General features: G+C 47.1%; 1 protein-coding gene across 1 annotated transcript in view; it reads left to right on the plus strand.

Moving 5' to 3' along the window:
* Positions 1-13,327, plus strand: part of LOC144144546 (metabotropic glutamate receptor 2-like) — a 47,557-nt gene that overhangs the window by 12,356 nt on the left and 21,874 nt on the right. The window contains exon 2 of the mRNA XM_077676056.1: positions 4,475-4,573. Within this exon, the coding sequence (XP_077532182.1) occupies positions 4,504-4,573 (70 nt within the window). The 5' untranslated portion in view covers positions 4,475-4,503. The remainder of the gene's footprint in view (positions 1-4,474; positions 4,574-13,327) is intronic.

Below are 13,327 nucleotides of genomic sequence, written 5' to 3' on the forward strand. Positions count from 1 at the left end.
GCATGTCTATGATTGCAAGGTTAAAGAGTAATGGTGACAGTACGGCTCCTTGCGGAGTGCCACGACTGCCTAGCGGGAATGTATCTGAGACAAGGCTGTCTAGATGTATGGCGGCTGTCCGGTTTGACAAAAAGTCCCTGATGTAATTGTAGGTTCTCTCACCCGGATTGATCGATCCCAGACCCGACATTATGGCCTCGTGCGAGACGTTGTCAAATGCTTTTGTCAGGTCCAGGGCCAGTATCACCGATGTGTCTAGGCCGGTGGATGGTTTGATAATTTGTTCTGATAGCTGTATGAGTATATCTTGAGTTGAAAGACCAGGCCTGAAGCCAATCATCGTGTGGGGGAATTGTTCCGTGTCGTTCATGTGTGTTGTGAGCCGGGCTAGGATTACGTGTTCCATGAGTTTTGCTAAGCACGACGTGAGGGAAATGGGGCGGAGGTGTTCGATTGTAAGTGGTTTATTTGGCTTGGGGATTAGAATAACCTTGGCATGCTTCCACGATTCCGGAATTCGCCCCGTTCTCCAGCATGTGTTGAGAAAAGCAGTGATTGCGGTGATTGAGGAATCGTCCAAGTTTCGTAACGCCCGGTTCGAAATGTGGTCAGGACCTGGGGCCGAATTGGACCTAAGTTTGCGAATCGCCAATCGTACCTCGGCTTCAGTTATGTCCCTGTCCATCTCGCTGTTTGGGTGACCCATGTACGAGGGTAGTTCGATCTTGGGTCCTATGGGGAGGTACATGTCTTTTATTTCTGCTATAAGTTCATCGTCAGAGCCTGAGTATGTGTGGATGATTTTGGTTATGCGGTTTCTCTGTTCTGTCTTGTTCTGATCAGGTTCGAGGAGGTGTCTAATTATCTGCCATGTCTTCTTCATTCCAAAGTTTCCTTGCATCTGGTCGCAGATCTGGTCCCATTGGGAGTGCGAGAGAGTGACCGCGTGCGCTTCAATCTCCGTCTGCAGACGGGACAGTTTTAGCCGCAATTTGCGATTGCTTTTATTTCTGCGCCATCGTTTTTGGATTCCTCGGTACGCCTCCCAAAGGTGATTGAGACGGGAGTCTACGATATCGGAAGGAATAAGCGGATCGAGGTCCTTCGTGACTGCTTTTATGTCTGCAAGTAGCTGTTGTGTCCATTCGTTTATGTCCCCAATGTATTCCGGGCTTGCGCACTCATCCGCATGGTTGCCGTTGCATTCTCGGACCGTTCTAAATTCATCCCAGTCAGTCATAGTTTTTTGTCTGAGCGTTTGAGTGATTTTGTGTTTGGTTATAGTCACTATCTCGATTATGAGGTGGTCGCTGCCTAGTGTTTCTTCGGTGACTCCCCATGTTACCCTGTTTGTGTGCAGTGAGAGAGTGAGATCCGGGGTGGTGTCGCGTTGTGCGCTGTTTCCGATTCGTGTAGGGGTGTGAATGCCATTCCCTAACGTAAAATGGTGTGTCTGTATTCGTTCCCAGAGGTCTCGTCCCTTTGGCTCACAGGTTGGGTATCCCCAGGCCGTGTGAGGAGCATTAAAATCTCCAACTATGAGCAGTGCATGTGGGCCCACCTCCTTCCTCGTGAGCGAGAATAGGTGGTTGAAGCGGTCTGTCTTAGATTTAGGGGTGCTATATACGTTTAGAATATAAAGTCTTTCCGCTCGCCTTTTGCTTGGGAGGACCGTAATTAAGTCGTGGGGGATGACAACGCTGTCAAATTGACTCCTGTAGGCTGGTATATGCCTCTCTACGAGGACCGCCGTTTTCAGGTCCGTCGCACTTTGAAATGCCCTGTAACCCGGCAATTTGACAATGGCGTTTGTCTCCCGTAGGGCTATAATTTCTGGGGGGGAGTCTAGGCTTTGCAGATACATGTGTAAATTATGCTTTTTGCGTTTGTACCCTCGGCAATTCCACTGCCAGACCTTAATGGGGTTGTAATTTTTATTGTTACTGCGAGCCATTGTGTGCTTCGGGTTGAGGCATGAGATTGGGAGCTATACCGAGCCTGTTCATTATATCTTGCATGAAGCTGTGTAGTTCCGATCTGTACAAGTTCACTTCGGATCGGAATGATTCTATACTATTCTGCATGGTGGTAATGTGCTCGTGCAGTTCAGCGTTACTTCTCCCAAGAGCGATTATTTTACGGTCAAGTTCCTGCTGCTGCGGGGACTCTTCTACCGGATTGGGGATTTGTACGGAGGCTGCCGCAATCGCTCGTTTTTTGGGTGCGGGGGAGGCAGGTTCTTGATCGGTGGAATTCGGTTGGGAGATTGCTGCGTTTTGGCGGCGGACCCTGAGGAGTTCCTGTTTGAGGTCATTATTTTCTTTCCTAAGAGCTGCCATTTCTGCTCTTATGTTGGCTAGCTCATCTATTAGCTGTTTATGGAAGTTTAGAGGGGGCTGGGAAGAGGGACTGGGGTGGGAGGCCCCGCCATCGAAGCTTACCGACTTCTCGTTTTCGGCCGTCGACAGAACGTTGGCCCACCTCTTGGAGTTGGGTTTGGAGCGGCCGGCCGATGGAGATCTTGCCTTGTGTTTGGACAGCGATCTCGACGGGGCTCTTCCTCTTTCCGGGGTCTGCGTCCTGGGGGGTTCGCGGCCCGGAAGGGCGGGCCAATCTTGCTGGCTTCGAGCGTTCAGCGGGGCGTCTTCTTTTTCGTTCCGGTCCTTCGTTGTTTCTGGCGGCGGCAGGGGGCGACGTGGCTTGAAGCGCTGCGGGCACTCTGCGGACCCCGTGAGGTGGGCTCCCTCGCACACAATGCACTTAGGCTTGCACGGGTGTCCCTCACTGGGGTTGGTGATGCCGCACTTGGGGCACCTGGTCGTTGGGTTCGGGCTGACGTCAGGCCTGTGTCCTCGCTGCCAGCACTGCGTGCAAGCTTCTGTTTTGTGCCGGAATGGTGTGCAGCGGTACGTGGTGTAGCCGTACCGGATCCAAAACGGAACCTTGTATCCGTCGAATAAGATTTGAGCGGCGTCTGTGCTTCCCAGTCGTTTGACCGATAAGATGGGCAGGTCTGGGTTGAAGTCGACCACGTTCCGAGTTATTTCTTCGGGAGTATCGTCTTCGGGAATTTTGAAAATAATTCCCAGCACCGTGTTGGCGGGGGCTGAGACGTGCGTAGAGATTTCATACTGCTTGTTGTTGAGAACAAGGGATTTGATGTTTGCGAAATTGCGCGCTCGCTGATGGTCGGGGGTACTGATCAGAATGTAGTTGGAGTTTTGGTGCACCCGAACTTGATCTTCTGGACTCAGGGGGACTGGTGCCGATTTAGAAATGGCATTGGCGATAGTTGCCGGCGCCACCGACCGTACATCGAGCCCTCCTCGTGGTCGTAGGACAATTTTGATGTCGGTCTCCGGCAAGCGCTCCATCGGTGCACACCTCGACGACGCAGCGGCCGGCTTTTGCGGGTATTCGATGAGACCACTTCGGGCGACGTGCTGGCATTTCCGGAGGTTGCGGTCCTCTTTAGGGTCAAGGCTCGTTGCTTGCGCCGAATTTCGGCCCATTCCTCGCTTGCGAGTTCCTCGGGGGGGATCTCTTCGCCGTCTACGACGACCTCCATCGCTGCAGCGCGATAGCGTTCCTCAGGGGTGATGGGAGGCGGGGGAGCGGGCACGTGGCGATCGGCCACGGCGGGCTCCGGTGCACGTGCCGGTGGCTGCTATGGCCGCTCGTGGATTCTATACTTGGCGTGGCAATCCTCGCTTCAGAATTTCAACTCGTCGTAAAATTTCACGGGGTCCACTCACCGACTTCAGTGTAGGCTTGTTAGATGGCGTTCATCGAGAGGAATCGAGCGGTGCCAGAAAATCCACCGGATGGCAGATTTAGCCGAAGATTGGGCGGGATTAAACGGGAGCCCATGCACCGCACGTCAACATGAATCGGCCACCTGGTGGCGAATCGAGGCATTCCGATTGGCTAGAAAGGTGGAAGGTGAGGGAAGGGGAAAGAACACGGACGAAAAGGCAGCACGAAAACACGTAACAAGAGGCACACAAGCAAACACAAGATCAAAAACAAGAGTGAGTCCTGCACGCTCCGCAAATGGTGTAAAAGTAGTCAGCGGGAAGATAAATGGGCAATATATATATATATATATATATATATATATATATATATATATATATATATATAGATGGTGGGGATGAATCAGCCGCCTCGGCCCAGGAAGCGTCTGAGAGCCCTGATGATGCGGGCCGCCGGTTCTCGTTGCTCTTGCGGGCTTGCCGCAACAGTCAACGACTCGAATGTCATTGTGCGGCTGTGTAGGTTTGTGGGGGCAGTCCCACAGAAGGTGGTATTGGGCAGATGGAGTAAGGCGCTGAGGACAGGGTGGGACAGGGGTGTCTGTCGTCGAGTTTATCCACGAAGAACTCAGAAGGACTGTTGATTTGTAAGACGTGCGAAATATTAAAAGTCGGGAAAAATAACGAGCGGATGTCTGGTGTCTCGTGGGTTGCCGCAGGCCTGCGAGCCTCGTAGGACTGGAAGGACATGCGGCGATGTCCACGTCGTGCCACGGAGTATCCCGCTGCGGCTGCACGGACTCTTCTCCTCACAGCTGGTGAGCTCTAGAACGATGCTACAGACAGGAAGAATTGTTTGTGCATACAGCGTGGCTCAAGTCGCAGTGTTTAGAGTCCACGAAACGTAATCAGACACCGGATAACCAAATGTACCCGCTGATAGCGTGTACGCATTACCAAGTGTTACGTAAGCGATACCTTCTTGGTATGGAACAGGAAAATTGTTTAGTCATGAATTTATTGTTGTCCCATGCTTCATTGGACACACGACATAAATATATTTTATGTTTATTAAAATACTAGCGTTAATCATTTATATGGCTGACTGCTTCAAGTTAAAAAAAAGCAATGTCACTGCCGAATTTTTTTGCTGTACTAGCCATGTTATGAGCACTTTCACCTACATTCTCTACTAACAAGCCTTGCTATTTATTTATTTATTTATTTATTTATTTATTTATTTATTTATTTATTCGAAGTACCTTGCAGGGCATTGGGTAAGGTGGGCTTGTAGAGAAAATTATGACAAAATAACGAACTATAGTTATGCAATAACTAGTCAAATGATATGTATTCATCAACAAGTCAAGCAAAATGAACAGTGCAAAAAATAACGTCACCACAACGACCGTGGCAAGAGAATTTATGTAAGAATTAAGAGCATCAAGCAAAACACAATGCGAAAACGCGAAAAAAAGGTGGCTTTGGGGCATCATGCCACTTGCACCTGTATATTAGAATAAAAGGCGCTAACTAACTAACTAACTAACTAACTAACTAACCAGCTAACTAACTTTTTAACTGACTAATCAATTAATCAACTAACTAATCAGCTAGCTAACTAACTTTTTAACTAACTAACTAACTAACCAGCTAACTAACATTTTAACTGACTAATCAAATAATTAACTAACTAACCAGCTAGCTAACTAACTTTTAACGAACTAACTAACTAACCAGCTAACTAACATTTTAACTGACTAATCAATTATTTAACTAACTAACCAGCTAGCTAACTAACTTTTTAACTAACTAACTAACTAACTAACCAACCAGCTAACTAACATTTAACTGACTAATCAATTAATTAACTAACTAACCAGCTAGCTAACTAACTTTTAACTAACTAACTAACTAACCAGCTAACTAACATTTTAACTGACTAATAAATTAACTAACTAACCAGCTAGCTAACTTTTTAACTAACTAACCAGCTAACTAACAATTTAACTGACTAATCAATTAATTAACTAACTAACCAGCTAGCTAACTTTTTAACTAACTAACTAACTAACCAGCTAACTAAGATTTTAACTGACTAATAAATTAATTAACTATCTAACCAGCCAGATAACTAACTTTTAACTAACTAACTAACTAACTAACTAACTAACCAACCAGCTAACTAACATTTTAACTGACTAATCAATTAACTAACTAACCAGCTAGCTAACTAACTTTTAACTAACTAACTAACTAACTAACCAGCTAACTAACATTTTAACTGACTAATCAATTAATTAACTAACTAACCAGCTAGCTAACTAACTTTTTAACTAATTAACTAACTAAACTAACTAAGTAACTAACTGACAAACAAACAAACAAACAAAAACAAAACTAACTAACTGACGGAATATTTCCGGATTAGTCAGCTACGCGATAGCATCAGGAGAGAGAGAGAGAGAGAATAACTTTATTTCTGACGAGGCTCAGTCCTAGCGAGTGTCCCTCAGGTGAGGGATTAGCATCAGGAAGATCGTTCCACAAGCAAATAGTACGTGGGAGGGCGGATGAATTAAATGCGTTTGTGGGGCCGTAGATGCGTGCGAAGCTACGTTGGTTGTATAAACTGCACGATATGGAGACAGAGCCTTTAGTAGGAAATGGGGGCTGTCTGGTGCTATGAACGTATCTGGGAAAAGTGTATAGAAAACGATTTACGCGCGCAGATGCAATGGTTGTAGGGAAAGATCGTGTTTTATTTTTGTTATGCTTGAGCTGAAGTCATATCGTCTGGATATAAACCGTGCAGCCCGATTTCGCACAGATTCTATTTTGTCACGTTAATTACTTTTGGCAGGGGGATCAAACGGAAGAACCGGACTCTAGCTGTGGTAATACAGAAGTTTTATAGGGTAGTTGACGAATGTTAGACGGAGAAGTATACAACTTTCGACTTAAGTGTTCTAATGATCGTTAAGTTTTAGCGCGTATGACATTAATGTGGGGAAACCATGAAAGGTTTGCCGTTAAGAGCGCGCCTGGATATTTATTTGTCAATGCCTCAACAACTAAATGGTTGTTCTGGAAGTTAACGCATTTTCGGCTGAAGGAAATTGTTTGGCATTTGGTTAAGTTCAAAGACGCAGTGCCACGTATAGCACAAATCGCAGATAACGTTTAGGTTCTTTTGAAGGGTTACGTTGTCCCTAGGGTCATTATTAGCCGGTAAATTACGCAATCGTCAGGCAAGTCAATGATAAATATTAGAAGAAGTAAGGGACCGAGAACGCTGCCTTGAGGCGCACCCGGATGGGGGGAAGTGGTGAAGTATAATCATTAACTACTGTGAACTGTTCACGCATGAAAAGGAAGATAAGGTTAAATAATCTAGTCGGAGGGCGGATAATTCAGAGATTGAACACCAGTGGGCTACACTATCAAACGCTCTAAAAAATTAAGAAAAGAGGCAGTCAGTTTGCGAGTTACTGTCCATATTATTGTGTAAGTCTGTGGTAAATTAAAAAGAAAAAGGCCGCCATCCCGCCCTCAAAAGTGGATGTCCAGCGAAGCTTTTGTGAACCCCTACGCATGCTGATGTGAGTAGTTATAAAATGTTCGTAGTCATCTCGGTGGGTTTGTCACTTGCGCTCGGCTTCTCTGGCGGCAGAGCATGACGCATGCGCTGGCCCTCGAATGACAACCCCTCTTTTCGCAAGCAGCTGAAAACAGACTTTAACAGGAACACATAGAGAGGTCCCACCGCTAACAGGCACCTTATAATTGTGCAGTTTCGATGCTTGTTTTTTTAAACGCAGAGCGTTTCAGTAACCCACGATGTCATCCGCGTTGACGTCCGTCGTCCGCACCGTCGTTGTCCCTACTATATAAAAAAGAAAATACTATCCGGTGCCAAGTTTCGATCCCTCGACCCTGCGGGCGGAACGCAATGTACATGGTGCTCTACCCACTGCGCCACAAAGCCGATACAGAACGGGATGCTACTAACGCGCCTTATATTGTTGACTCATTCAAATTGCTGCTGACGAGCGCTCTCTCGTCAGCAGTTGCCACAAGTGCAACAACATTATTTTAAACGAATACTGAACTCTATGTTGTATGCCTGATTACAAAGAAAGGTTGCGCTGGGCTTCCCTGACGGCAAATGCTGGATCCTGCCTAGCTTGACGCATGCGCTCGGCGTCTAGGGAGAGAACTTCTGGATCCTGCCTGGGTCTTTTGTTTACGACACGCAATTTTCCGACCAACGAGAAGCTAACAGTTTCGCTGTAACAGCTGCGTATCACAAGAAGAACCTTTCCTAAAGCCTTGCTTGTTCGCACAGAAGAATTTATTTGCCTCGAGACGACAGTAACCGTTAGAAGCGATAATGTGTTCTAGCATCTTGCAGCATATGCACGTTAGCGAAATGGGACGGTAGTTGTCGGGTGAGTTTTTATTTCTAGACTTTTGTATTGACACGATTTTAGCTATTTTACAGCTCCTAAAAACTGACCAGAGGATAATGACTGCGTGAATATGTGATATAAGATGATACTTGACATTGATATCGTGTTTTTTAGGAGTTTTGAGTTTGTATTGTCTACTCCTGGGGACGTAAATAGTTTTTGGTTGCTTATTGAGCTGCACTACCTTCGACAGTAATAGAAACCGGTTGCGTATATGGGCAGTCAAAGTCATCGAAAAGGGGAGCGTTGGAATAGCCTTCTTTAGTAAAAACTGACGAAAAAAAAGTGTAAAAGTAGCACAATCAACGCAGTAAGTAGGAACTTATATCGCCTTTGATTTTTTTTATAATGATACGTCGTTTACGGGTATGTGAAATGTTCGACATTCGTTAAAGACAGCTGAACTCGAAATATTCGTCGTAGGGCCGTAAGGTGCGACATAAACTTCTAAATGAAAGGAGGCTCTATTGGCATTAGCAGCAAGTGTGTACGTCACAAGGCAGAACTTATCCCTAGCTCGAGCACTTAGAAGAAGCCACAAAAGGTGCAGTAAGAAGAAATCGGGGCTTTCCCGACTGCTCATGTGCCTAAGCTCCTACGTCAACAGCCCGCAAAGCCCCTGATCCCGCCCCCCCTACGCCCCATCCGAAGTCGGTCCAAAATGATCAACGTACTCGTGGGGTCTCCGTGCCCACTGCGGCCCGGACCGTGTCCGTTAGCGCACGCTCCACCCTCGGGAATCGGGGAAGAAGCCGCGGCGCGCGTTTCCGCTTCCGGGAAACCCCACGCTTCGGACCTCGCAGTGGAAACACCGATCCGTCGTCCAACTACCAGCGTGGCGCAATCGCCGCGGCACGCAATCCGCCGCCTGGAGAGGAGAGCGCCACCGGAGCCTTGCTTGCCCAGTTGCTTGCTTGTTTACGCGGCCGCCGAGAGCAATCTAGATGTGCGCTCCGTCGGGCATGGCGGCCGCTGCGGCAACTCGAGCGGACGATCACGGGGCCGCGATGCGCGCACGAGTTCGGACACTTGCAGACGTCTGCCCCTCGCTTGCCCTTCATTACTGTTTCTCCGCTTGGCGCCGAGGCGGCGACAGCGTCGCTAAAGTAATGGCGGCAAAGCGCTGGAGACATGGACGCAATACCCGATAAAGGGAAAGGGGTGAGGGTCACAAGGAAATCCGACCTTTTACCCGTTTAGACAAGTGTGTCTTTGCTCATTAGGCACGACTCACACCCCCTCTTTTTATCACACAGTATAATGTAGTACGCCCGGGTACTAACGTCATATCGCAAGACAGGGGGAGGGAGGAAAAAATATATATTATATAATAGCCCCACCGGTAGCGTAGTGGTCATCGCACCAGACCGGTATTCTAGAGGTCGTGGGTTCGGATCCCACCCGGCGGCCATTTTTTCTCCACTTTCTTTCTTTCCAAATTATTTATCTGTTTCAATGACCTACCGCATCCTCCCCTTTGCTTTCCGAGGTTTTCTTGACTGCCAACCCTTCTTTTCTGTCTTAACTCAACAAGCCCCTCATTTCCCATTCAGATTCGCTATATATATATATATATATATATATATATATATATATATATATATATATATATATATATATATATATATATATATATATATATATATATATATATATATATATATATATATATATATATATATATAGAGAGAGAGAGAGAGAGAGAGAGAGAGAGAGAGCTTCTTTACATAGTGCAATGATATTCTTGTGCGGTAGAGATTCTCATGCGGTAGAGATTCTCAATCTCTACCGCAGCTGACAGAATAGAACTAGCAGAGCTCTCGAAGTTAATCAATAAGCGCAAGACAGCTGACATACGGAAGTATAATATGGAGAGGATCGAATACGCTGTAAAGAACGGAGGTAGCCTGAAAGCAGTAAAGAGACGTCTTGGCGTGGGGAAAAATCAGATGTATGCACTTAAGGATAAGCAAGGCAATGGCATTACAAATAGGGATAAAATAGTCACGGTGGCCGAGGAGTTCTATAGGGATTGTACAGCAGCCGGGACATACAGGATAATGCCGAACGAGACAGTAGTTCAGAGGAGATAGACATCCCACCAGTAACGACTGAAGAAGTAAGGAAGGCTTTGAAAGAAATGAAAGGGGGCAAAGCACCTGGTGAGGATCAGATAACAGCAGACCTCTTGAAGGATGGCGGAGAAATTGTACTTGAAAAACTAGCAAACCTGTATACGCAATGCCTAATGACTGCAATGGTACCGGAATCTTGGAAGAACGCGAACATCATCCTAATCCATAAGAAAGGCGACATGAAGGACTTGAAAAATTACAGGCCGATCAGCTTACTGTCAGTCGTCTACAAGGTATTTACCAAGGTAATCGCTAACCGAATCTCCGCAACCTTAGATTTCAGTCAACCTAAAGAACAAGCAGGGTTCCGTAAAGGTTATTCAACAATGGACCATATTCACACGATCAATCAGGTGATAGAGAAGTGCGCTGAGTATACTCAACCCCTATATATAGCCTTCATAGATTATGAGAAAGCATTTGACTCGGTCGAAACCCTAGCAGTCATTCAGGCATTACGGAACCAGGGGGTAGATGAGCATTATGTAAGAATACTAGAGGATATCTATAATGGGTCTACAGCTACCATCATCCTCCATAGGGAGAGCAGTAAAATACCGATAAGGAAGGGTGTCAGACAAGGAGACACAATCTCTCCAATGTTATTCACAGCATGCTTACAAGAAGTATTCAGAACGTTGGATTGGGAACAGGTGGGAGTAAGGGTTAATGGAGAATACCTCAGTAACCTCAGATTTGCTGATGACGTTGCCTTGCTAAGCAACTCGGGGGACGAATTGCAAACCATGCTTTCCGCACTGGGCGAACAGAGTAGAACCGCGGGCCTCAAAATTAATATGCAGAAAACTAAAGTAATAATCAATAACCTCGGGACAGCACAGCAGTTTGAGATAGATGGCGAGGCAGTGGAAGTGGTAAGCGAATATATATACTTAGGCCAAGTTGTGACCCCAGATCCCAACCATGAGGCAGAGATAATTAGAAGGATCAGAATGGGGTGGGGCGCATATGGCAGACATTCTCAGATAATGAATAGCAGCCTACCATTATCGTTGAAGAAGAAAGTGTATGACAGCTGCATCTTACCGGTACTCACCTACGGGGCAGAAACTTGGAGGCTCACTAAGAGGGTTCAACTTAAATTGAGAACGACTCAGCGGGCAATGGAGCGGAAAATGATAGGTGTAACATTAAGGGACAAGAAGAGAGCGGAGTGGATCAGGGAGCAAACTGGTGTTAAAGACATATTAGTAGAAATTAAGAAGAAGAAATGGACGTGGGCAGGGCATGTAATGCGAAGGCAAGATAACCGCTGGTCATTAAGGGTAACAGAGTGGATCCCCAGAGAAGGCAAGCGCTGTAGGGGGCGGCAGAAAGTTAGATGGGCAGATGAGATCAAGAAGTTTGCGGGGATAAATTGGTCACAGTTGGCACAGGACCGAGGTAATTGGAGAATAATGGGAGAGGCCTTTGCCCTGCAGTGGGCGTAGACAGGCTGGTGATGATGATGATGATTCTTGTGCCCTCTTCACGGGCATCCTTGCACCGCATTGACTACAGCCACGCTTTCGGCCAGCAGGAGCTGGTATGGGCGACGGAGGCCGCACAGCAGCGTCTCCCACTCCTCCGAGGGATAGGTAATGGGTGTTTGGGTGGTTAGGCTTGGGTTCTGCTGCACTGTGTGACAATGGGTCTGACTGCTGCTGCTCGTGTGGACTATTTACGCTGGGTTTTCGACTGACAAGGGAACAGTAGGCGCATTCTTACTGGGTATAAAAAAAGTGTTCGATTGGAAGAATACGGGATAGGCCTACGTTCTGCAGTGCGCACAGGCATGCTGCTACTGCTTATAATGATAGTGACGAATTTGCAGCATATAGGAGAAGTTGTTAGTCAATGGGCCAGGCTTTCGTCATTCGCCGTAGGCCAATGCCGGTGATGATGCCATTATTGGCGGTCTGCGATTAGACGCGGAAGAAAGCGGGCTTGGGAGGCCGTCTTAACGGGTTTTTAAAGCACATAGTGCTTGTATGAAGGACACGGCCTAAAGGCTTAGACCAATATCCCTATCATTCAAATTGTGAACATTTTCTGGGGTTGCAAACTGTAGTGCACCCTTAAAACGCCCCCGGTAACGGACGTGTGTCAGGCCCTTTGGCAAAAGGTCTTGGAGATCCTTGTCCGGCACGGTGTTATTTTATCTCCCAGCGCCACTGTCCGACCAACTAGGACGAATCCTCAGAAACGAGAAGGAAGGAAGGAAGGATGTAGAAGGAAGGCAGGAAAGTTAACCTGGCTAGAGCATATAGTTTGCTATCTTGCACGTGGGAAGGGGAAAAAGCCAGGCAAAAAAGAGAAAGGAAAGAATGAAGAAAAGTTGGAGCAGACACGTATGCCCAGCGCTGTAGCACTAAACGTTAAAGTTCAGTGATTGACACTGCAGGCTTGCAGTCTATAGTCTGGTGTTTTAAGTTCGTCGCCCGTAGAAAGCGTAAGAGTTCCTTCATCGCCTTCTTAGCGGATGACAGAGAAGGCCAGTACACAGAATCTTCTCCTCCGGAAATGGCCGCCGAGAGTCCAGTTTCCTCAGTGCTGATGACGGCTTCTTTCTTTTATGCAATGATTACGCCACGAAAGGTGCGTCCGTCCTTCTCGCGGAAATGCAGAGAATGAATGAATGAAAGAAATCTTTATTAACAGCAACAGGTGCAGTTGTTAGGGCACCCGCCCGGTGGAGGGGATCCATAGTCCGGGATCCTGTGGCTGCAGCTGGCTGCGCGGGCCCTTTGCACCAGGTCAAGCTGGAACGTATAGGGTCCTTGATGGTCAACCGCGCCGTCCACTGTTGTATGGAGGGGTTGGGGATTGGGTGCAGGTCCGGTGTCTTTTGGCACTTCCACACCTGATGGTATAGGGTACCGAGCGCTGGGCAGTATATGGCAGGTGGCTGGATAGTCTGTCGGATAAATGGCATGAAGAAGGGTACGGTGTGGATACGTGTTAG

This window comes from Haemaphysalis longicornis, unplaced genomic scaffold, assembly GCF_048455015.1.
Source record: "Haemaphysalis longicornis isolate Haplotype H1 unplaced genomic scaffold, Haemaphysalis longicornis Haplotype H1 scaffold_7, whole genome shotgun sequence".
Lineage (NCBI taxonomy): Eukaryota > Metazoa > Arthropoda > Arachnida > Ixodida > Ixodidae > Haemaphysalis > Haemaphysalis longicornis.